This window comes from Lepus europaeus, chromosome 2 (assembly GCF_033115175.1).
Source record: "Lepus europaeus isolate LE1 chromosome 2, mLepTim1.pri, whole genome shotgun sequence".
Classification (NCBI taxonomy): Eukaryota; Metazoa; Chordata; class Mammalia; order Lagomorpha; family Leporidae; genus Lepus; species Lepus europaeus.
This window is the reverse complement of record NC_084828.1, coordinates 163,363,391-163,388,469: the sequence shown is the minus strand read 5'-3', so window position 1 is coordinate 163,388,469 and position 25,079 is coordinate 163,363,391. Positions and strand designations below refer to the sequence as shown.

General features: G+C 41.1%; 1 protein-coding gene across 5 annotated transcripts in view; it reads left to right on the top strand.

The window, feature by feature from the left end:
• Window positions 1-20,777, top strand: part of NEK10 (NIMA related kinase 10) — a 368,558-nt gene extending 347,781 nt beyond the window's left edge. For 4 of the 5 annotated variants that reach the window (XM_062179356.1, XM_062179342.1, XM_062179364.1 and 1 more), the window contains 5 exons: window positions 509-619; window positions 12,532-12,640; window positions 15,109-15,161; window positions 15,246-15,301; window positions 19,611-20,777. In XM_062179356.1, the coding sequence (XP_062035340.1) occupies window positions 509-619; window positions 12,532-12,640; window positions 15,109-15,161; window positions 15,246-15,301; window positions 19,611-19,659 (378 nt within the window). In that variant the 3' untranslated portion in view covers window positions 19,660-20,777. The remainder of the gene's footprint in view (window positions 1-508; window positions 620-12,531; window positions 12,641-15,108; window positions 15,162-15,245; window positions 15,302-19,610) is intronic. The other variant, XM_062179349.1, reaches the window with a different exon arrangement.
• The last annotated feature ends 4,302 nt before the right edge of the window (window positions 20,778-25,079 follow it).

The window sequence follows — 25,079 nt, the reverse complement described above, 5'->3', positions numbered from 1 at the left end:
TCTTAGTAAGCCAGGCCAGCCCATAATATACACAAATCCATTCTTTCTTTCTTCTGGATAAGACTAGTCGCTAGGATCTGATCTCTCCTCAGTCTCACTTTGAGGCAGGCCTCCGATAAGAACTTCATGCAGGAATGTATTTACCAGTGCACAGGTCTCTCAGGACCAGGGCTGGCATGTTTAGCACGGTACTCGGCACACTGGAAGCACCTAAGCCTTGAGTAAGAAGTATGCTTCCTGGTCAAGGGTATTGTTGACAAAATTTGGTGTATGCATGCAATTAATAAGTGATTCAGTTATATGAAAACTAATCAGGGAAAGAATGCTAAGATAAATAAAGCAGATCTTTGAAAGAGAGAATAATACCTTCCAGCATATACTCATTTGGAGCGAAATTTACATTTCTTATTTAGTCCCATTGACTAGATATTGTTACATTACCACCCCCCGCCAAGACCTTCTCAGTGAACAAGTTGGTTTTAATGATTGTTTTCTTATTTTCTTGTAGCTTCCTCCAGCTTTGCACCACAATTTGAAAAGGAGGGTGATAGAGAGATTCAAGAAATCCCTCTTCAGCCAGCAGAGCAACCCTTGTAATTTAAAATCTGAAATTAAAAAGGTATGGTATTCTGTATACAGGTTTCTCTGGCTGACAGAAGCACGTCACAACAGTAACATTTTAGACCTCCTTGGCTTTGTACTTTAAGCTGTGTTCTCCATCCAAGGATGTTATCACTGCTTAAGACATGTCTTTGCCTTGAATTTTTGCACCTTTACTTTTGTGGGTGTTATTCTCATGTAACTAATAGTTCTTTCAGTATTACTGCTCATAGTATTTTCCCAAGAATAAATGTCAGTCCCTAACTTTAACTTAAAACGTGTATGGCTTCGCCTCTGTTGGGGGAATTCCATCACCACACTTTATTAGAATAGTCTTCAACAAGGTGACAACCGAGACGTGCCAGTTTGAAGAAGCTGTCTTACCATCACCTACTGGGGCGGAGTGAATTGTTTCCAAGAATCCCTTCTGTTTACAGCATTCTACAACCCCTGAACTTTAGGTGCTAGCAGATATTCTATTCCTATGTATAAAAACTAAATCACTGGGGCCGCATCGTGGCTCACTAGGTTAACCCTCCACCTGCAGCACCGGCATCCCATATGGGTACTGGGTTCTAGTCCCGGTTGTTCCTCTTCCAGTCCAGCTCTCTGCTGTGGCCCGGAAGGGCAGAGGAGGATGGCCCAAGTGCTTGGGTCCTGCACCCACATGGGAGACCAGGAGGAGGCACCTGGCTCCTGGCTTTGGATCAGCGCAGTGCTGGCCATAGCAGCCATTTGGGGGGTGAGCCAACGGAAGGAAGACCTGTCTCTCTCTCTCTCTCTCTCACTGTCTAACTCTGCCTGTAAAAAAAAAAAAAAAAAAAAAAAAAAAAAAAAAAAAAAAAAAGTTAAATCACTAAATCAGAGAGGAAGAAAATTGATTACCTTTATTCAACAACTCTGAGACAGGAAACCCTTTTGTTCTAGTTGGTAGCTTGTTTTGACACAGCCTCTGGAAGTGGCGTCATCTCCCCATTCTGCTGTCTCAAGAAGGCCCAAGACACAACAGTTCAGGCCCTCCTGGGTGAAGGCACCCCCATTCTGCTGTCTCAAGAAGGCCCAAGACACAACAGTTCAGGCCCTCCTGGGTGAAGGCACCTGGTCCCACACCAATTTCATATTTTTAGAAAAGTTTCATCACATACTTCCACCCTGGCATTGTCATTCTGCCAATTTTTTCCCTAAAGGTTCCTTTCTGCTTTAATGGACCCAGTATTAAACATATGCTCCCTCATCATTCAGAAAATATGATAGGTTCTATGATAAGAAATGCAAACAGTGTTATTTCTGCAGTGTTGCCTTGTGTCAGCGGTGTCTGCTCGCACACACACACCCTCCCCACAAAGAAGATGGGGAGAAAGACAGAGCTGCAGGTAAACACAGCCCCAGCTAACCTCAGCAGGGATTAGGGAGGGTTGTGTCGGCAAACAGAGTCAAGAAACAAAGCTGGTGGAGATCAAAACAGAAATAGAGGAGACCGCCGATATTTATTTTATGATATTTACACACTGTACCATGAATACCAATACATATATTTTAGAATGACAGAAGCTCAAATCTGCCGTGAAAAGATTACATGTTGCTTGGTTTTTATATTCTTATTAAAATGATATTCAGAATAATCCAGTTTGTGCACAAGCATTCTCTAACAGAAGCCTAGTTTTATGAGCTGAAAGCGTCTGCTGAGCACCGTGTGCTGCACAAAGGCGCTGGGACGCTCCCTACGCAGTGATTTTCCATCAGCGCCCGTCCTTACAGCAAGGCGCGTTCCCTTCCAGTCTCCCACTTATTGTTACTGTAGGTTTCCCTCCCTCATTGTCTCCCCCTCCCCAGTTAGAAAAGAGATTTCCTTTTGTTAAACTTCACCCCCTCCCACCCCCACTGCCTCCACTGGCCCCTCATCTGCTTTCCTCTGCATCAGGTAGCGCCTCTTGTTAGTACACTTGCCTTCTGTCATTGCTCCTCGAAGCAGAGATTGACAGGGTGGTAGAGGGTTCCCGGGGAGCAGGAAGGGGATCCAAGGGGGGAGAGGCTTATCCTTATTTTCAGCTAGGTTAAACTCTCTGGTGAAGATTGCTGTGGTCTCTTCTCTGACATGATAAGCTCATGGTGGTCAGAGGATATGGACCCTCAGTGTGGGAAGAGGGAGCACTCAGCTCCAGAGCTCAGCCCATGACCAACAGAGGTAGGATCCTGCTCCTTGGCAGGAGGCTTGGGCGTTAGCCATCTCCCCATGAAACTGGGTTGCACCATCATGGTGTGTGTGCTTCTGGTCAGGGATGCAGGTGCAAAGAAATCTTCAGCTTGGCTATTAAAACCCTTCCTATCCTTCTCTATTGACGTGAGAGAAAGACCACCTTTAAGAGCTTCCATTAAAAACTTCCTTCATTTTTTTGTCAAGAATGACTCTATGCCTGACTCCCTCTTCCCCTCCCCTTGTTGAATTTTAAGGGGCTTTTTATCTGCCTTGGGTCTGTTTTCCCCAAGGGCAGTGAGTGACTCTTACTCATCTTCGATTCCCCCGGGGGTTCTTGCACAGTGCCAGCAACGTGGTAGGTACATAATGTACAATTATTAAAAATAGAACACGTCCTACATTAATATGGATTCTGTATAAGGTATTCTATATTTGCCCAATCTTTATTGATATAGATAGAAAATATTCATATATTTCTATATGATTATACGAAGAAGCTCCTCCCCATCTAACCCTAAATGAGAATTTATAATATCTGTTTTTCCCCCTTTCTGTTGTAATCTTTTGCAGTAATGATTTTTCTTCAGAAGTAGATTTTTTCATACCCTGTGTAGTCATATTGGAGACGCTGGTTGGCTTCTGACTGATGCAGTCACCTCACATCATGGTGTGAAAGCAGTGATTGATGACCGCTCATAAAATTCACTGATTTTTACCTTTCTCTCTGAAATATTTCCTAAAGTCCAGGGACCCCACGTCTCCCATTTGAAGGAGTCACTGTGCGATAATTATGCCTAGTTCTTAGTGAAGGAAGACTCAGTGGGATTAATAGAAGAGTCAAAAAGTGGGAAAGCCCTTTTCTTAGAAATTCAGCTGTTTTGTGTATAGCTCACCCAAGGTGGTCTAGAGTCCAGTCTTGGCTCAAATTGCAGGTGGAGTAAAACATACGAGGTGTCTCTAAGAACCAGGATTTTCAGCACAGGAAGAAGGAGAAACCAGAAGTGAGACAGAAGAGACTGATTTGTTAGAATCGGAAACATCAATATGAATAAATAAAAATTCATGATAAATCTTATAAATTTTTATAAATCTTATAAAATATGTATTTCCTAATATTTCCACCAAAATGTTCTGGAGACGAATTCAGCTGAATCGGGCTCCTTTGAGGGATAGCTGACAGCAGATCTAGAGCAGGGACTGAGAGGGATTATACTGGAATATCTTGAGATACAGGCAGCGCAGTCAGAGTCCCACCAAGGACAGCTGGAGGGCACCCCAAGGACTGCAGAGCCAACTTACAGATGCTCCTTCTGGCTCGGAGCATCAGTAAGAATAATAACCACAGTGAATTGAAAGCATTAAATTCCATTTAAATCCAAGCGTCCATAACAATTCTAAAGAAAAAACCAAACTAAAGAAAGTCTCTCATTGGTTACCTCTGAAAGATGCTAAGTAACCAACTCATTATTTTGAAAATTGTTTCCCAGAGGAGAAATGAGCATTTATTCTGCCTTCCCCATGTTAATTCTGCCTCCGGGCAAACAAATCTGGTGAGGGGATGTTTCCCATCATAGAAACAGGTCAGCCAATACGTGCCAGTGGAATGAAAATATTACCATTCTGCACCCCATAATGACCCAGTGGATCTGGACATGATTGCCCATAGGTACTAGCACCAGAATAGGGAAAAACAGACATTAAACATCACCTATTGGAACTGCACAGCACTTTATTGTTGCTGAAAGCTTGAATCTACATCAGATCAAGCCCCTAGATTAGAAGTCAGCCCTTGGGCCAATCTGGCCTGCTGCCTGTTTGGCTGAACAGTTTTATTGGAACAGAACCACCACTCACACACGCACTGTCTGTGGCTGCTTGTGTGTTATGGGCAAAGGTGAGGAATTGGGACAGAAACCATATGACCTGCAAGATGAAAATAGTTACCACTGCCAATCCCTGCCCTGCTGCTCTGGCTCTCGCTATCCACTTGCTGCAAATACAGGGGACAAGAGAACTTGTTAAGTGACACCATGGGGATGATCAACAAAACACAGACTGGAAATTTCTACAGGAAAAATTAGTTTCTTTTTTTAATAAATAAATTGCAAAGAGAGGGGATGGGGGGCAGGAAGGAAAGTGGGGAAGAGAAGGATCGCCTGTTAAGACTAAAGCATCTTATGGAAAATATTAACCACTAGCAGTATATGGACTCATTTCCTCCTGACTTAAAGAAACTCTAAAAAAGGTTTAAAATACATACTTATATATACTATTAGGAAAAATTAAACAATTGATTATGTATTTGTTATATTAAGTCTCTTTGGGTGGAATAATTGTATTGAAACTATTTAAAAAAGGAATCTATTTTTTTAAGATTTTATTTATTTCTTTGAAAGTCAGAGTTACAGAGAGAGAGAGAAGGAGAGACAGAGAAAGAGATCTTCCTACTGCTGGTTCACTCCCCAGATGGCTGGGCCAGGCCAAAGCCAAGAGCCAGGAGCCAGGAGCTCCATCTGGGTCCCCTGCATGGGTGGCAGGACCTGAGATATCTTCTACTGCTTTTCCCAGGCCATCAGCAGAGAGCTGGAGGGTAGTGGAGCAGCAGGGACTCAAACTAGTGCCCATATGGAATGCTGGCATTGCAGGTGGTAGCTTTACACACTATACCACAACACCAGTCCCAGGAATTTCTGTTTTTTGAAGAGCTTTGCTGAAATAACATGGATGGCATGATGTGTTGTGCAGGATTTGTTTTTCAAATCCTGGGAGTAAGGCAGGGTAGGCAGGGAAGTGGGGGAGAAATAAATGAAACAAGATTGGTCCTGATTGAGTGGATAGTGGGTATACATGGAGGTCATTGCATTGTTCTCTCTACCAGTGTAAATGTTTGGAATTTTTTATAATGAAGAGTTGTTGTTGTTTTCATTATTGACGCAAGGCTCCTCTCAGACCAGTGCCTGGGCATTAGCATTTTGTAAACTGCTCTTCTAGAAAAGCTACCCCTTCGAATGGGGCGTGCAGATGAAAGGATCAGCTGGGGCTGCCCCCACCTGGAGAAGGGGATATCCTTTTCTAATCTACACAAAAGTATATGTGGATTTGGCGGAGCCTGGCCCCAAGTGGATCTAACATAGCAAGCACTGAGAATCATCCCACTGTGTGTTACAAATGCCACTGAAACCAATACTTGAAACAAACAGCGAGAATCTGGCCCCAGGTGGGAAGCAGCTGGCTATTTAAGCACACAGCCTTTCCGATTTGACGGAGTTCTCAGTGTTTGCTGCACATTAGAATCACCTGGAGCTTTTCAACCTCATGCTGCTGTGGCCTCACAACTCGGTTAATCCCAGAGATTAAATCCCCAGGGACTGGATCCCAGGTGATTCCAATGTGCTGCTGAGGTTGAGACAGTGGTCTGGTAGTCAGTGTGTCTCACACTTACAGTGCCTATTGATCACCTGGAGATCTTGTTAACATATGAGTCTGAGCTGTAGGCCTGGGGAAGGGAAGAAATTGTCTCTTCCAAGCAGCTCCCAGGTGATGGCTGCTGCTGCTGCCACGCAGGCACACACTTTGAGTAGCAAAACTTTACAAGAATGCAGTGCCTTTCCACTGGGAACTTACGGTGTATCTGACAGTCCTGAGACTTTTTATTAGAAAGACAGGCCGTCCAGTAGGCCAGAAGAGTTATCCTAATTCAGTTGCATCCTGAGCCCAAGATTTTGCATTCCTATCAGTGCCCAGATGCTGTTGCTTGCCCTCCTATGGACCATTCTTTGAGTAGGAAGACCTAGATGAGACCTACTAACATTTCGCCTATGTTACGTGGGTGATCACACAGAAGCGCTTCCTGTCCGCGTGGACCTTCCTACGGCTTCTCAATTCCTAGTTTGCATTGCAGTGCAGATGATCAAGGTCAAGTTTACCTTGCTTAACACAGTCAATCCACTTGTTAACTCCAGGCTTCCAATTCTTTGCCAGGCAGGTAAATTGCTCAGCTCTTCCAACTTTGATTCATGGCTCTGTGTGCATATAATAATCAAGCCTCATAGTTGCCTCGCCTTTGGCCGGGCCCCATGGAGGCCCTAGGAATCAGCAGTGCCCAGGGCTTACCTGTGTGAGCAGTCAAGAAGTGCAAGGCTGTCCTGTCCAGGTGGGGCAGGCCACCACTCACTCTTTGCCTTTGACACCACATTCATTGAGACAAAGTCTTGGGAGGACAAGCTTCTGGTTGTAACAAACACAGAACAGTGATCTTCCAGCTTACTTTCTGTTTTGCAGTTCTGTTAGGAACACAGTCCTTGGCCCGAGCCGTGGCTCAATAGGCTAATCCTCTGCCTGCGGCGCCAGCACACCGGGTTCTAGTCCCGGTCGGGGCTCCGGATTCTGTCCCGGTTGCCCCTCTTCCAGTCCAGCTTTCTGCTGTGGCCAGGGAGTGCAGTGGAGGATGGCTCAAGTCGTTGGGCCCTGCACCCCATGGGAGACCAGGAGAGGCACCTGGCTCCTGGCTTCGGATCAGTGCGGTGCGCCAGTCGCAGCGCGCCTACCGCGGCGGCCAGTGGAGGGTGAACCAACGGCAAAGGAAGACCTTTCTCTCTGTCTCTCTCTCTCACTGTCCACTCTGCCTGTCAAAAATTTTAAAAAAATTTAAAAAAGAACAAACAAAAGGAACACAGTCCTTGGTGGAAATGTAAACACTGCAGCCTCGGGGTGGCTTGCTGCCCAAGTGGGGGTGAGGTGGGATGCAGTGGGGTGGGGCTGATGACAGAGTGCCATCATGGTGCACTTGCTTAAGTGTGTGTGCGGTTAAATCTAAGAATACCCTGAGTATAAACAATGAGCATTTCTGTTAACAAAATGGCCCAAAAAAAAACAAATAAAAACTGATAGAAAAGGTTTGAGAAGATGAAAAATTAGGCAATATGTTAATAATGGGGTAGCTCAGTGAAAGAGAACATAGAGAATTTTCTCATTTTGGCACCTAATTTCATTTGTTGGACTCCATTTCCTTCAGAGCCCTACCTCAGTTGATTAGATTCCAAATGATGTCGATAGCTGTTCCACAGCAAAGATAGCCTTATTTTATGACATGGAAAAGAAGGGGTAGTTTGAGAAATTTAATAACAATTACATTTGTGGTTTCTCTTGTTTTCATCTAGTTAGAATTTTCCTAAAAACTACTCTATCCCCAACTGGCCAATTAATTACCGATCCAGTACTTGCACAAAATAGTGATTTTTTTTTTTTTTACAGTGGGAAGCATCTGTTGTTCATAGATTTACTTGATGTGTTTAGTTCAGAAGTGTTGCCCTTGTAACTGTACATATTTGTTCAGAGCAAGAGAGCACTTTTATGTCTGTTCAGAAGGAATATTTTATCCATTCTTCTAAACAGAGCATCCGTGCTGGAAAGGGAGGTACTGCCCTGCCCACCAGGGAGGCCACATCTAATGCTGGGGCAGGTCTGTTGAGACCCCCCTCAGCCCATCCCACTGCAGGGCCACTGCATTAAAGACATCCCACTGTCTCCTCCTGGTCGTCACCCACTGGGGGAGCAGTCACGTTGCCATCTGGCAGGTCCAGAGCAACTCACCACCTTCTCCTTCCTTCCTGTGACTACATGAGAATCACTGGTGCTTCAGTTTCCCTTCTGTTCAGTCATTAAACCTCATTGCTACACTTCAGTTGTGTTCCTTAAGTCATTAATGTCTCAGGGTAATTTTCATAGTGTGGGTGGTTTGGCTTGACCTTTCATGGTAGACAACCATGGTTCTACCACTTAATAGCTGCGACCCCGACAAGTTACTTTACTTCTCAGTTTCCTTGTAAAGTGGAGATAAGGCTTACCTTAGCTTGTAAGAACCAATGGCATATCAAGTGTGGCTGGAATGTCATCTTAGGTATTCAGTAAGAGGCAACAGGAGCTACTGTATAGTAAGGCTATCCGTCTTCCACCCTGTTCCTTCTTTGGCTTGTCACATACCTGGGCATTGGTGATTGGTGTCACACTTTTATTCTTCCTCTTTTTTTTTTTTTTGGTTGGTCTTCTTATCCTCCAGTCCATCTTGCCACACAAACGTTCATAAACATTTGTTTTTTAAATTACCACATTAAAAAACCTTCATAGCTTCCAGTTTCCTACCCTATCATCCACCATATACATCTAGTTTCCAAGTCTCTGTTATTTGTAGGAGCCTCTCCATGGTCTGCCAGCATTCACCATGATGTCCCCAAGCCCAAACTATTACTTCATTGCTTTGCATCCAGGGTAATAGAACACTTCATCAAACACACACACACACACACACAGAAAGGGAGAGAAACCTTCTTCAGAGAACTGTTAGTATAAAAGCAAAAAACCTCACCATGGTGTTTCCATCTGTTTTGGTGATTGCACATAATAGATGATTTTAAAAAAACTTCACGGAATTAATGAATGGTTCTTGTCTTCCTTTTGTCATCCTGAATCCCCGAACTCCATAATACGGACTCTGTCCTACCCATCGTCATTTGACCATTAGCATGCAATGTCCAGCCTTTATCCTCAAGCCTCCCCCGCCATCCCTAACCTGGAATGTCCATTTCACTTCCTTCCATCCACATAAATTCATCCTCAAAAGACTCAGCTCCAGTGTTTCCTCTGCAGAGCCTCTGAAAACCATGAAACCCTTCTTTCTCAGGTTTAGAACTCACGGCCTGATTTCGTATTTGATGACTCATTGTACCATCTTGCTGTTTACTTACATTAGTCTATTTCCGGGTCAGATTGCAAGTCTCATAGAAATCAGGACATTTCTGTGTCCTGTTCAGATCATAAAGCACCCCGTCCAACACATCGTCAGAGACAAAAAAATTTGCCGAACAAATACTGGAAACTAAACTGCAGAAAAGTAGTAGTTCTGGGGTGTTCCTAGAATGAAAATAATTAGGTTTGGGCTCAAATGTAAAGCTAATTAATTATCAGTTTTGCCTTCAATTAAAGACCCACTGCTGTGAGGATTTGCAGTTCTTGAAGTAAAGGAGACTGTTGATGCTGTGTAAGCACTGGAAACCTCAGAAACCCATCTCTCCAACTTTCAAATAAAAAAAAAGAACCTGTCCTTGTCATCTTAAAGTGGTAGTCTTGACCTTTCTGGGTCACAATTTACCCCCTTTTTTGACACTTTAAATCTTTAGATCCAATGTATACACTTAATAATTAATGCAAATAAGCTTTTGATAATTAGAGTGAGAAAATTGCTTGTATGCTAAACCATATGAAAATAATCCCATCTGAAATCATTTGAAAGGTAATGCCTGTAAATCATTTTAAGCATCACTAGACATTTTAAGCAGCTTAGTCAGGGTGACCTAGTAGCTAGGTTGTGAGAAATACAGACTGCTTAGGGATGCCTAATTCTATGACACTCCACAGCCCTGATGAGAAATTATTGAGGGAGTGATTATCAGATCCTCCTGACTTAGAAGATATTGCAGTCTTACAGTCTTTTTTTAATAAAAAATATTTATTTATTTATTTATTTATTTGAAAGAGTTACAGACAGTGGGGGAGAGAGAGAGAGAGAGAGAGAGAGAGAGAGAGAGATCTCCTGTCTACTGGTTCCCTCCCCAGATGGCTGCAACAACCAGGGCTGGAATAGACTGAAACCAAGAGCTGTGGATGCAGGGGCCCAAGCACTTGAGCCAACTTCTACTGCTTTTCCCAAGTGTATGAGCAGGGAGCTGGCTCAGATGTGGAGCAGCCAAGACAGGAGCTGGTGCCCATATGGTATGCCAACATCACAGGGGATGGCTTCACCCACTATACCACAACACCAGCCCCTGCAGTCTTACAATCTTGTCATATTACAGATGGGTTATTAATTTTATCAATTGTCACTGAAGTAAGGAAATAAAATTTTCAAGAATGAAACTTTTCTCTGGAGTATAGTAGGTAGTTGGCAACATTGAGACCAGAAACACATGAATGATTTGTATTTGCAGTGTCAAAAGTTTATTGATGGGGGCCGGCATTGTGGTATAGTAGGTAAAGCTGCCACCTGCAGTTGGCATCCCATCTGGGTGCCAGTTCAAGTCCTGGCTGCTGCACTTGCAGTCCAGCTCTCTGCTAATGTGCCTAGGAAAGCAGTGGGAGACAGTCCAAGTGCTTGGGCCCTTGTACCCTTGTGGGAGACCAGGAAGGAGCACCTGGCTCCTGCTTTGGCCTGGCCCAGCATTGCAGCCATCTGGAGAGTGAACCAGCAGATGGAAAATCTCTCTCTCTCTCTCTGTCTCTCCCTCTGTCTGTAATTTTTTCAAATAAATAAATAAATATTTTTAAAAGTATATTGATGGAAAAGTTTGTTATTGCTAATATAAAATATTTTTATTGAGGTATAAATGTATAATATATTTACAGCTCCATGAACTTGCACATAATATATATTCACCTGAGTAGCTACCACCTACATCAATATATGAGCATTCTCAGCCTTGCAGGAGGCTGCTGCCTGGTGGAAGCCCACAGCCTACCACAACGTTATCATTATGCTGATTTGCATTTCCATTGGTTAGTTTGGCCTGATCATGAAAATGGATGCAGGTGAAGTCATGCAGTTTGCTTTTGGCTTCTTTTGTTCCTCATTCATCTATGCTGTTGTGAGTATCCGTAGTTTGTTCATTTTTGTTGGTTTGCAGAACTCCATTATATGAATACACCATGATCTGTCTATCCTTTCTTCTGTCCTTAGGTATGGGGGATTTTTCCTGGTTTTAGTTATTATAAATAAAGGTGCTATGGGCATTCATGTGCATGTCTTCTGATGGACTTAGGTCTTCATTTCTCTCATGTAAATCCTTGAGAGTGAGATCTCAGGGTTGTAGAGTAAGTGTGAGTAAGTGTGCATTGTTTTATCATAGTATATGCTGCCTGTCTTCTCAAGTGACTTACAATGATTTATTTTAACTCAAGAACAGAATTTGTGACTCCAAGGTAATTATTGTTGCATAGTCCAAATTGTGCCATTTTTTTCTGATTTATTAATATGAATTAACATCTTAAAATATACTAAGAGAATATCTAAAACTTAGCCAGACCAAGTAATAGTTGAAATTACAGGTGAAAGAAGGTTGAAAACCATTTATAGCCTAAAATTCCATTAAAATTTTTAGCTTTATTGAAGGGCTTTGAACAATCAGAATTTTAATAAATTCTATCATATGGTGAATTACTCTTTCCTTCAGGGTAATTGATAGGAATTGATATTTCAAGGCTAATGTTAATTAATAGTAATTTAGAAAAATATTTAGGGAACTTGTTTACCTTGGTCAAACAAGAAGGCACTTTTCAAAGCAGACACATGAAAAAGGACTCTGATTTGGAATAAACATACTGTTCTGTTGAATAATTGGACTTTATTCCTCCTACACCCGATAAAAATAACATCCTGATGTCCTAGGCCCATGCTATTATTTTTCTATCCATTTTTATTTTGCTCTCATAAAGCAATAAAGTGCTTTTTTTCTTCCTTGTGACCAGGGAATTGTCTAACTTGTTCTCACTGTAATTTGCCTGCTTCCAATTTATAGCTTCTTTTGGACGGAAGGAGATGTTTATCTATTTACCACAGAATGAAAATCACAGAGTGCTAAATTTTCTGTGCAGAGACGTAGGGTAATGGAAAACCCCACGCAGAAGTCTCCTGTCATTTGCTCCCAAGTGTGAAATAAGATGTGGTTTTGCTTGTTCTGTTTCAGCTGTCCCAGGGATCTCCAGAACCCATTGAGCCCAACTTTTTCACAGCAGATTACCATTTGTTACGTCATTCATCCGATGGAAAAAGCCTGTCCCCAAAAGACTCCGCAGGTAATGGTCGTCAGCATGGGTAATCCGGCTTTCACAAAGAAATATATTGTCTGCACCAACAGCAATCCCTGAAAGATTATCCTCAGTTGATAAGAAAAATAGGGCTTCTTTGGATTTCCTGTGGCAACAGTTAAAAGGGACATATGGTAGGAATCTTGAAATTCCCTAAGACATATCTCACCCCATTGTGGCAGCTCCCTTGATCATTTATTAATACCATAAACAAGCAGAAGGATCTGTGTGTGTGAATTGCATTTCCTTTTACTTCCTTTTGCTTTTCTGATGATTGGAAATCAAATGCTCAAAAGCATCTAGGGAAATTAAAAAGCAGAAATGAAACGTTTAACTGTTCAAATGGACGAAACTTGAATCTTACCTAAAGAATCTGCATCAGAACTTGTTTTTTTTTCATATACTTTTCACCAGGCGAGGCAGTGTAACACATGGCCTAAAGGTGCGGATTCTGAATGCCTGCTTCCACCATTTAGTAGCTGAACTTGGACAAGTTACCTCACTTCTCTGAACTCCAATTCCTTTGCCTATAAAATGGTAGTGAAAACAAAAGAATAAATGAAATGATTATTATTAAAAATAAAGAATGAATAGTATGTGCATCCTGGGGTTACCACGAGGACCAGCTTAAACAAAGCGTGCCAGACCAGTAGTAGGGGCTCAGTGTAATGGAACTTTCATCGTTATACATGAAGTATTAAGAGGAAACATCCCAGTCACTCTGAGATTTCGGAATTTCTGAATCACTTTCGTGTCTCTGTAAGCTATGGTTATGTGGCTAGACGTGAGGCTTCACCATTAGATGAAGACTTGCCATCTTGCCAGCTTGGAAACACATGTTACACTTCTGTTGTTGCCTAAGAAAAGTATTTCGAGGATTCATGATCAAACTTTTCCTACATCTTTTTAAAAATTTTATTTAAGGTATACAAATGTGGGGCATTTCATATATACAGATTTAGGAACATAGGAGAGGAGGAAGAAGGGTGGGAATGTGGGCGGGAGGGAGGGTATGGTGGGAAGAATCACACTGTATTCCCTGCGTCTGGAACTGCTGAGCTAAAGCTAACCCCCAGATAGGCTGCCTTTCACTTCAAGTAGTCTCTGAGAAACCTAGAAGATCAAGATCAAATATCATCTGCAGTCCTCTGCTTTGAAAAGCCTCTACAGGACAGGGAAGTTCATCGGCAGGCCATATTTCTCCTTATGCCAGGAATGCTGAAGAAACGAAGAACACCAGTGCAAGTCTCTCAAAAGCTCCGGAGTCCATAAGCTCCTCCCAGGGCAGCTGGCTGCCCCACCCAGAGCTGACCAGGCTTGGTCCATGGCCGGACACCCTGGGCTAACACAGACAGCAGAGCCTGCAGGCACAGTGGGGGACACCTCTAAATATGGCTTCCGAAATGAGCTGCCAGTACACAAATCTTCACTTCACCCTCAACCTTTAACCCATTTTCTTTTCTTTATCCAAGTGGCAGGGCGACTCCTGGGCTCCACCTAGGTCAGCGTTAATTGATTTGAGTGGACGCTACTCTACACTGGTTTGGGTTGCTCATGAGTGGGTTAAAGTGCTAGAATACCATATTCTCACCAACCACCAAACATGTCTTCTGGGATTAAATGCATGTCATTTCCCTCTAGGCAACCATCTAAAAGGGTCAGATCTTTGATGTCTTTCACGGTCTATTTCTGCCTCCCTAAAGAATTTATTTTCTTTCTAGCACATATTTACTTTTTCTTTGTGGATTAGGGATAATTTTTTAAAACTCATTCTTCAGATTACTTTTTGTTTTTAATGAAAGATTTATTTATTTGAAAGTCAGAGTTATGCAGAGAGAGAGAGAGAGAGAGAGAGAGAGAGGTCTTCCATCCATTGGTTTGGAGCTTCCATCCGCAATGGCTGGAGCTGCCCCAATCCAAAGCCAGGAGCCAGAAGCTTCCTCTGGGTCTCTCACGTGGGTGCAGGGGCCCAAGGACTTGGGCCATCTTCCACTGCTTTTCCAGGCCTTTGCAGAGAGCTGGATCAGAAGTGGAGCAGCCAGGACTTGAACCAGCACCCATATGGGATGCCAGCACTGCAGGCAGCGGCTTTGCCCACTACACCACAATGCCAACCCCTTTCAGGTTACTTTTGTGTTTGGAATTATTCCTCACTTGCCCTTAATACTCTCTCTCTCTCTCTCTCTCTCTCTCTCTATCTTAATTGGCCAGTTTATACCCTGAGCAATTCCCCTAAATCTTTGTATATTATTTTTGCAGTGCCCTGGCCTAAAGCAGCCAGTTGTTGAAGAGAATCAGAATTTAAATATTCAAGGCCAACATTCTCTGGAATTGGCTTAGAAGTCTTTTTCATTAAGATCCTGACCTGTTTTCACTGCAGTTGGAGTCATAATTGTCAGTAAAGACTAAGGGGATATGAACCAAATGTCAGACTTTCCATAATTTATCTATTTCAGGTCTACCCACCAGCTTTGATTTAGAGGAAGGAATAACATATGAAGAGATGCAGGTGAGTAGTTTGCAATGCCCGTGATGAGTTTCGGTTGCTTTTAATTCAATACTGGCCTGATTTTCTGCCTTTTTTCAATTTTAGACCGTGATTGAAGAAGTCCTAGAGGAAAGTGGCTATTACAATTTTACATCTAACAGGTGAGATCCAGAGTTTGCTTTCAAGTGTTAAAGATGAATCGTGATGACTAGATGTTAGTTCTGATTTCTCTTTCCTTGATTATAGAGGTTTTTAGAAAATTTTCACTTCAAAGACTTTTAGGAAGTATCTTTGCTTAGACTGGATACAACTGGATAGAACATATGTTGTCCATCTTTTGTGTATACATGGCTGTTGCTGTATTTTCTGTTGAAATTAAAACAGGTGATCCCTTAGCAAGTTTGTGCCCATTAAAAATAATGAATATAATTAAATGGAAAAGTATTTCCAAATTGTTTTCTTTTCCAAATTGTCTTCTTTAATTAAATATTTGTCCTATTCTAGAAGAGCTAGAAATTCAGATTTCCATCCTTGAAATCTAATCTGTATTTACATATCATTTGTTAGCAAAAAATACAATCAAATAAAGGATCACTCCGGTTTCTTTAAGATATGCTTGTGGGAAACTGTTATGTGCTGCCATTTGCTTACCATCAGTAAGAAACCTCAGTTAACTAGGACTGTATACGATCTTCTCATGTAACTATTATAAAAGTATATTCAATTTCTACCACTTCTTGATTCCTGTAGTTTTGCTGTTGGGCAGTGGTGGCATAATTTGAAAGCAGTCGGTTTATGTGAGAGGTGACTCCAGGAAACAATAGTAGAGGAGTGAAGAAATTATTTAAAAAAGGATTCCTAATCAAAGAAGTTACCATTGTGGGTGACTGTAACTGTATCTGACTGGGGAAATCCAAGAGCCAGTGTTGAACGTGTGCCTGAGTTGCCCCACTCAGAGAATGAGAGCGGTGGGTTATTTCTCTCCCAACTTCACCAGTCGTTGTTTGAGATCTTCCCCCACGGGAAGTGTTAACTCCTGGTGTTTCTGACCTTGCTCATGGTGGGTAAAGATGGTCAGAGAAATACTTAGGAAAAGAATTGCAGATACTAGCCTTGGAGATCTGGCCAGCAGGCTCCGAAGTGAAAAAGAAAGAGGGGATGTGGGCATTGACAGTATCCAATGTGCATGAGCTGTGTCCTGACTTTCCCAAGGAGCCCTCTCATAGCTGAGTCATCAGATAGATGGCAAGCATTCACATCCACATTCTGAATGGCTCAAGGTTGTCTTAGGGGGCATCGTCCTCTGGAGTGTATTCTAACGTGGCCTTTGGTGCCTGGTGGAACTGCCCTCCTTTCTAGCTAGTGAAGCTATTTTGTGGCTTAAATTATTTCAGAAGTCTTCCCCAAACTAGTACCCGTGCTAAGAGAAAGAGGGCTGCAGAACATCTCTTTAAGGTCATTATATGAAAATGAGATTCTTTTTTAGGACTAATCAGTCCCTCTCTCTCTTTTTTTTTTTTTTTTTTTGTTCTCCCATTTCAATGAGTTTTTCTTATGAATCACACTGAGATTGTTCAACTACTTGCTTATTTGGTTTGATAATATATTTCCAAAATACTACCTTTGTAAATTTAGTTCTGTTGTGACTTGTAACTGCAGAGAAAAGATGAGTAATTCTCATTTTGCAGAGATATATTGTTAATAGACATTACTGTCTCCACAACTATTCTCCTCCCACCAGCCCTGGAGAAGTTTTTGACTTTTCAGTTCCTGCTGGAGGACTGGTTGTATCCAGCTTTCCATGGATGGTCTGAGTGTCTTTGTTCTTTACTATCAGCATGTTATTACTTCAAGTACTCTTGCCTTGTAGTGAGGCAAACACATTTATTGTTTTTTTTTTTTTATTTATCTGTATTTCTCCAGAGAGTCAAGATCATGAATAAAAGGGCAATTAATGTCTTAATATTTTTTTTTAGAAAACCAGCTGAATATCAGTGAAAAACTAGGCATATAAAGAACACAGGAAAGCTCTTAGAAGAGCACTTATTTTTTCTCCTATCAAAAAATAATTATTTAAATCTTTTTTTAGAAGTTGCAGTTATCTATTTTCAATTCTCACTACCACTAAGTTTTTTTTAAAAAAAAATCCAGCTACAAAGTTATACTTTTTAAAGACACATTGCAATTTTTTTTTACTATGCTAGTGACTCAGTTCAGGTCCACTATATCAGTGCCTGGTACCCGAGTTACTGAGCCATCACAGGCTGCTTTCTGGGTGTGCATTAGCCGGAAGCTGTAATTGGTAGCAGACCAGGAACTCTAACCCAGGTGCTCACACATGGGATGTGGGCATCATAACTGTTACAACAAACTCCACATCATTTTTTGGCTTCTATTAGCAACGATGGAACCCATCTAGGAGAAAGACACTTCACAGTTTACTAGTAAAAATAATGCTGATTGTACCTAAAATCACTGCTTGTTTACAACTGTTCCAAATTAATTCCCAAGAAATAAGCCATGTTTTGCTTAGGAATACCTAATAGTCCAAAAACTAGAAATACACATAGCTGTAGGTACAAATCATGTTAGCTTGTATTGCCATGATTTCCCCACAGCCAAAGGATGAAGGATGTTCAATATCATAAGACATGTAAAGTATTTAGATACAGTATTTCAGATCTGTAAAATATATATTTTCCCAAATAGGTTCCACTGAATGACCAATATTGTTAAATACTTTAGTGAAAATGTTTGATGAAAATAATGTTTCCATCACTAAATGTATTTGGGGAATTCTGAATGTACATTTTTGCATTTAAAAAATATTTATTTATTTATTTGAAAATCAGAGAGAAAGAGGGAGGTGCAGAGAGAGGCATCTTCCATCCACTGGTTCACTCCCCTAAAATGGCCACAACAAGGGGGGGGAGGGGGCTAGGTCAGGCTGAAGCCAGGAGCCTGTAGTTTTGTCTGGGTCTCCCATGTGGCTTCAGGGGCCCATGCCCTTGGGCCATCCTGCTGCTTTTCCAAGTGCCTTATCAGGGAGCTGGGTCAGAAGCAGAGCAGCCAGGACTCTAACTGGTGCTCCTATGGGATGCTGGCATTGCAGGCAGTGGCTTAACTGCTGTGCCACAATGCCGGCCCTCATTTTTTTTCCATCTTGGAGGAATGTTGACATCCATTAGTGTTTTAAACACTCTGAGATATCTCATTGGAAAGAAATCTGCTGGCTGTGTTTGTTTACCTCGGTCTTTTCCTCATCATGCACGTGGAACACAAGTTGAGAAAAGCTGTACTGGCTGTGTGGTTGGAAGTGGGAAAGACTGTTCTCACTGCTCTATAAGGGTCTACCCAGGTCTGCTATAGTTCTCATCGTCATAGTCACCATCATTATTGCATACAATTAGAAAGTGATCTTAACGAAGCACCCTGCAGAGAGAATTACATACTTAATCCCTTTATTGTGGCCATTTGCGACTTAACACTGTCCCTTCAAGCTTACACGCACATCATTTCCCCACTCACTAAAGCGCTTGAGCAGATAATAGCACATTTTGAGCTTAGATTTTAGGGCTTGTATTTAGCTAGAGACTTTCGAGGTGCTGTTTTCAGACTGAGATCATGTCTCATCTACCAGCTGTCTTTCGGGAGGATTTCTGGAAATGTTGAAATAGTTTGGGGAATGCATGAGCTATTGGTTTGGAAGAATATCTCAGCCACAAAATAAAGTGGTAACAGAAGTAGCACCTAGGGCCCCTGACCAAAATGAGCTATTTCTCATTTTAGAGCTTCTGGGAGGGGGAGCTAGGACTGAGTTGAGAAGGAAGCACTGTAAAGAAAATGAAAAAGAGCAAGAGGGTTGGCTGGCCTCATAACTGCTCCCAGAGTAGGCTCTGTTGAGCACTTGCAGGAGTGTGTGATCACTGAGATTTTGCATACATAGATGTTTAGTTCCTAGCAGAAGGATGTAGCCTAGAATGCCTTAATTTTAACATTGTTGTTTGTAAGAATAAAAGCATTTGAGTTCTGTGAATGAGTAAATGACAAGCATATCATCTTGACGAATGCACTTAGGGGTACACAGCAATATTTTATTTTTAAATATGTATTAAGAAATGATAGACAAAACAAACAGAAATATATACATTGAATCAGCTTGCATTGCTTCAGTTCCTCAGTTGTCTAGTGAACATATAAAATGATTATTTTAAAGTGCATAGGCCTTAATGTATGGGGTATTTGGAATGGATTTACCAGTTCCTATTGTGTTTATAGTTTGAGAAAGACTCCAATGGCAGTGAACATTAGTAAAAGATATCTTTCTAAAAATGTCCTGGTTTAATAAAAAGCATTTTTATTCATTGTGATTTATTTATACATATGGCCTAGCCATAGCTTTTGAAATTGAATCTGGGAACTAGAGATTGTAGCGACTGTAAAGAACTCTTCTACTTCTGACTCTTCCAGGTATCACTCCTATCCATGGGGGACCAAGAATCATCCCACCAAAAGATGAATTGCTGCATTTGGAATGGACTTGGTTTTCCCAGTGAAGTTCAAGTTCTGAACTTCAGCCACTACTTGCAAGATGCTCAAGGACTGGGTGTTGCTAGAAAGATGTGGGAGAAAAAAAAGACCAAAATGTAATGGGACCTTCAGGATCTCCTCCCAGAACCCTATGGTCAGGTGTATGACAGCTGCAGTGCTGGGGGTTCCATCCCAGAATACATTATATACAGGATGTCAGGGCTGTCGATGTGCTCCTGGGAGAAAAGACTGCAAAATTCATCTGTGGGGACAAAAAGCCTCACTCTCACAGAACATTAATCTCCAAGATAAAAAAAAATCATATTTTTTGAAAAATATTTTCTACTCAGGATTGATAAAATAGTATTTAAAGGTATCTAGTTTTCCTTGTATAAAAGAAATTGTTCTAGATAAAGAAAATTATAGAACCCAGAATGGCATATTGGGTGACTCACTGTATGCATCATTTCTTTTTATCTCAAAAGAAATTCAAAATACATGGTTGATTTTTTTAATGCAAGGATTGGTTCTATCTTAACCATTCTGGTGCTGGTGGCCTTGAACCATGATACAGTGTAGACAGTATTTGTAACTTTGCACAGCCTCTGGGAATAACTGTTAAATGTTACATTTAAGTTAGACTAACTGAATTATTAATATACAATGTGTATATATGTACATATATGTGGGGGAGAGAGGTTTTGATTAGACTAATGCTTTGCTGCTGATCAAACTTATGGTGTTTTTAGAGCACTTTAAAGAGTTTATAGAATCTATGAAAGGGATGCAATATTCCTTCCTCCAAGTCCTTTCTTACTAAAATTACCTACAATGTTTATAAATTTTTATTGTGAAAATTAGAAATGAAACTAAGTTGTGTAATAAAGTATAAAATCATTCTTTATTCATTGAGACACCCCATAGAAAGAGAAGCAAGAATGCCAGAGTCCTATTCCCAGGTAGGGAGAGTTTATGACCAACGTTTGATAGATTCATTTTGGGCTAAAATTCTTCAGTCGACTTTTATAACTCTGTAATGGCTCTTATTGCCAAATCAGACTGCATTTCTGACTACTTAAAGAACAATTAATTTGCATTAAATGAGTGATCTGGAAGCTGAAATTATGATTTTTATTTATTTTTCATCGAGCTTTTTCATCTTTATTTACACTGATATGTGTCTCACATGACTGAATAGAATTTAACTCAATATATTTACAGTGATGGAAACAAAATAACATTTCTGTGATATATGAAAAATGCCTTAATGTGAATTTGTGCAATTTTTAAAATTAGAATGTTTAATATTTAAATGATATCCTAATTCCCTTATATCATGTACTAACAACTTTGAAGATTGCCAGTGAATCTGTCTTTATGCCAAATTAATAATTAAAACACACTCTAATTTAAAATAATAGGTAAAAATACAGTAATGAAGATTTTCAGAAAGATTTCAAACCAGTTCCATCTGTATGTGAAATTTACAAGCAAAATCAAAACGCTATATTATTATTTTACCAAGGCAAGGTTTGATTTCTGTTCTAACATAATGTGAACATATATTGTGAGTGTTTACATCTTTTAATGTGAGCAGGAGGAGCATTTCCTCACCCTACAGGAAGCAGAGGCTAATGGCGATTAGAAACCCATACCTAGAGTAAACCAAACTGAGAAAAGTAGAACAATCAAGTTTATTCTCAAATGATAAAATATGCAAAACAGAATTTAGGAAATGACAGTAGTCAAAAATCACAACTTCCTATGAAATGACTTATTTGAGGTGTTTTTAAATGTGTGCAGTTGACTTTATAGATCAAAAAGAGAGGGAAATTTTTCTAACTAATTTAGGCCACGTGACCGGCATTTATTATGTGAGAAACCATTAAGAGTTAACAAAATCATGCAAATGAATGTCCTTTCAGCAGCAGCTTCAGGCCCATTAACTCTATGCTGATAGATGTATTGTTTTGCTAAAGTAATGAATGGGCTCTACTGGAATTCTCCCTTAAACAACCCCAATCAGTGAATCTACATCATGCATGGCCAGGCCTCTGAGAGAAAGCTAGATGCTGGCAAGAATACCACTTTGTAGCAGGAGTCACACCACAGAAGTAAGCTTTGCAAAAGCCCTCAGTTTCCAAACAAGGAGCACCTCCAAAGGAGAAGGATCATTTTGTTTTTTGACTCTCAAAGCAATCTTCTAATGCAAGCAGTTGTTACTTGAGGTTAATAACCTCATCTTTTGTAGAATGCATTTAATTTTTCTGTCTCTCTCTTGTATAATCTTAAATGATTTGTTGTGTGGTAGAAATCCCTGAGAATTCATTGAATTCATCTAATTCTTGATGACCGGATAATTGTATGGATAGAATATGAATCAGTCTTTTTGAATTACTTGGGATACACAAATGCTTCAGTTAATTATGTTTTATCTGCCAGCTCTGTCTGAACACCTGTACTTGAAACCTTGATTTTCTTTTTAAAAAGCAAAATGTTCCATTCCTAGGGGAGTGACTGCGGCAGGGATATCTGCTTGGTGGTTGTTAACTGTCTTCCGGATGCAGAATCTTTAAATGGAGACTTTCAGGGAACAGTAGTAACATGGACACTTGGACCTGCTGCTGTGGGTGAGCTTCAGCAGCTTGGGGAAATGCTGTTTGAATCCAGTAAGGACAGATGAACAATGTGCACCTAGTCTATCTTGGCATTCTAAAGCAGCACTGTTATGAAATTTATTGAAACGACATAGCTGCCAAGGAGTTCAGGTCTTACTGTAAGTACCGTCGATGCCTCATTAATTACTATGGATTCTGATGTCTAAAAACCAATATAGGAAGGGTTAGTTATACGCAATTCTAACAACATCATCAGTTAATCACCACTTGTATTTAGTGTGTATGAAGGTAATAATATTAGGTAGTCAGTTCTATCAGTATTAATATGCATGAAACCTACATTTCGCCTTTTGATTTTCTGGGTTACAAACCAAGTTTCTTTTTTTTTCTTTTTTTTTTTTTTTTTTCCCTTTTCTGAAGTAGGAATCAGGCACAGTGAATACACTAAGTTCATTCAGAAGTGGCTTCAGCTTCTATCTGAAGGCAGAAACAACTTCATTTAAGTGATTGTTATTGTTTGTCTTTTATTTCTGTTATGGTGGTATGCAGGAGGTATGCAGGTGGTATGCTGGGATCCACTGGAGAAGTGATACAAAGAAGGCTGGGCAGAAACAGCTGCTCAGCACCCTGGTGATGCAACTACTCACAAAACACTTCCTAAGCCTTTGTTGACCTTGACTCCTTGGGCAAAATTCTATCCACACAAGAAATTCTTCATGTTCAACAAATGAATGAGATATAAACAGTGTATTTTATATATACCTATATGATACCTTTCAATTTGTATTAATTATGCTTTGGTGGAAACTGACATAGTTTTGGATAGATTATTTTTTCAACTGAAATGTGCTGCTAACACTGTGCTTACAAATTGAATGCCAGTTCTCATATTGGTAGGAAGACACACACGTCTCAGGGAAGCACCTCTGTGATAAAGGGACTCTTATGTGTGTCATTACAGTTAAACTGTGTCTTGCAAGCATGACTGCTATGGTTGATGATAGTCTGGCTGTGATGTTGTTTTGAGATTTGCAAGAGGGACAGGGAAGATTTTATGATTTTGACCTGTGACTGATGGATGTCCCTAGTCTACATGTCCTGTGAGTCCAGGGTTAATCATTTTAAACATGCAGATCACATACCCTAAAGGTCACAGCATTCTTTTTATGCAAGGGTACTCTGTTTTTTGTTTTGTTTTGTTTTGTTTCTACTGTACCTATGCAGTACTTGACTAATAACACACAATTAAAATACAGTTCATTGTTTCATATTAAAAATAAATGCACCCTCTTCCTATTTGAAAGCTCAATGTTGCTCCTGTCAACGTGAGCTACCTTTTCGCCGCTCTGTTGGTACAGGGAAGTTTCACTCTGTACCCGGTTACTGTGCTTAAAGGTAACAGAAGTGTGTGTAACAGCAAACCTGTGACTGTTTCAGTTCAGTCTTTCAGAAGGAGCTTACCTTTGTTTACGCTGACCAAAGAGAGAAGGTGTGTCTTTATGGAAAATTATGGCTGGCTGTCATTCCTACAATCAACAAGTCTGGACAGATGCTTAGAATCAAAATGGTGAACTGACAAACAAAAACTTAGCTAGAGTTTTTGCAAGCACGTGGAGAACTGGTCCCATAACACAGGGAGAGAGAGATTCACACTAAGAATAACAAACTAAGAGGAAGTAATGTGTTGAGGCCTTTTGCACTTTACAACCAGACCACAAATGCCACAAATGATCTTCTTAGCCCATGACATAGCTCTATATTTCAAGTTCTATTTGAGCCAGGATTCTGAAAAGGAAGAGAAAGCGTGTGAATGCCTATTAAATTTTAGCTAAAATACTTGCCTTCCAAATTCTGTGTGCTGACCTCATGGTGAATTTCAGAGGAAATTGAGCTGGTTCAGGGATTTCTCATCTATCCCTCACATCATAGGCAGTAAGACATGAAGTATTTTCATGAAGGCAACATATACAATGAGGGAGGCAAATAAATATGGGGACTCAGTGTGGGCAGTGGATTCCGATTTGTGAAAGATGAGACAGCTTTCAAGGAGGTGGGACAATCCCCAAATTAAAACTATTATGAGCAGTCAGAGAGCAAATAGAAGGCACGTTGCTTCCCAGAAGCCTGGCATTGCCCAATCATTCACCCACGGCATGATGTGCAGTGGATGTAAGAGGCAGCTTCTGGCCGGCGCTGCGGCTCACTAGGCTAATCCTCCACCTGCGGTGCCAGCACACCGGGTTATAGTCCGGGTCGGGGCACCGGATTCTGTCCCGGTTGCCCCTCTTCCAGGCCAGCTCTCTGCTATGGCCCGGGAGTGCAGTGGAGGATGGCCCAAGTCCTTGGGCCCTGCACCTGCATGGGAGACCAGGAGAGGCACATGGCTCCTGGCTTTGGATCAGTGCGGTGCGCTAGCCGTCGCGGCCATTGTGGGGTGAACCAACGGCAAAAAGGAAGACCTTTCTCTCTGTCTCTCTCTCTCACTATCCACTCTGCCTGTTCAAAAAAAAAAAAAAAAAAAAAGAGGCAGCTTTTATGTAGCTCCAGATACTTAAGTGATTCCTGCTACTGGGTCTCCTGGAAGAGACCAGAGCCGCCTCAGCAGCAATCATTGTGGCATTGTCACCAGCAGGTTGCCTGCTTGGAACAGAAGGCCCTAGAGACTCCTCAGTAACCTGTTGGTCAAATCCTCTGGTTGGGGTCCCTATGAAGCATTCCACAAACATTAGACTCCTCAAAGAAGCACTTTTAAAAAAATCTGCTATTAAACTGAATGTGGTTCTGTCGCTGG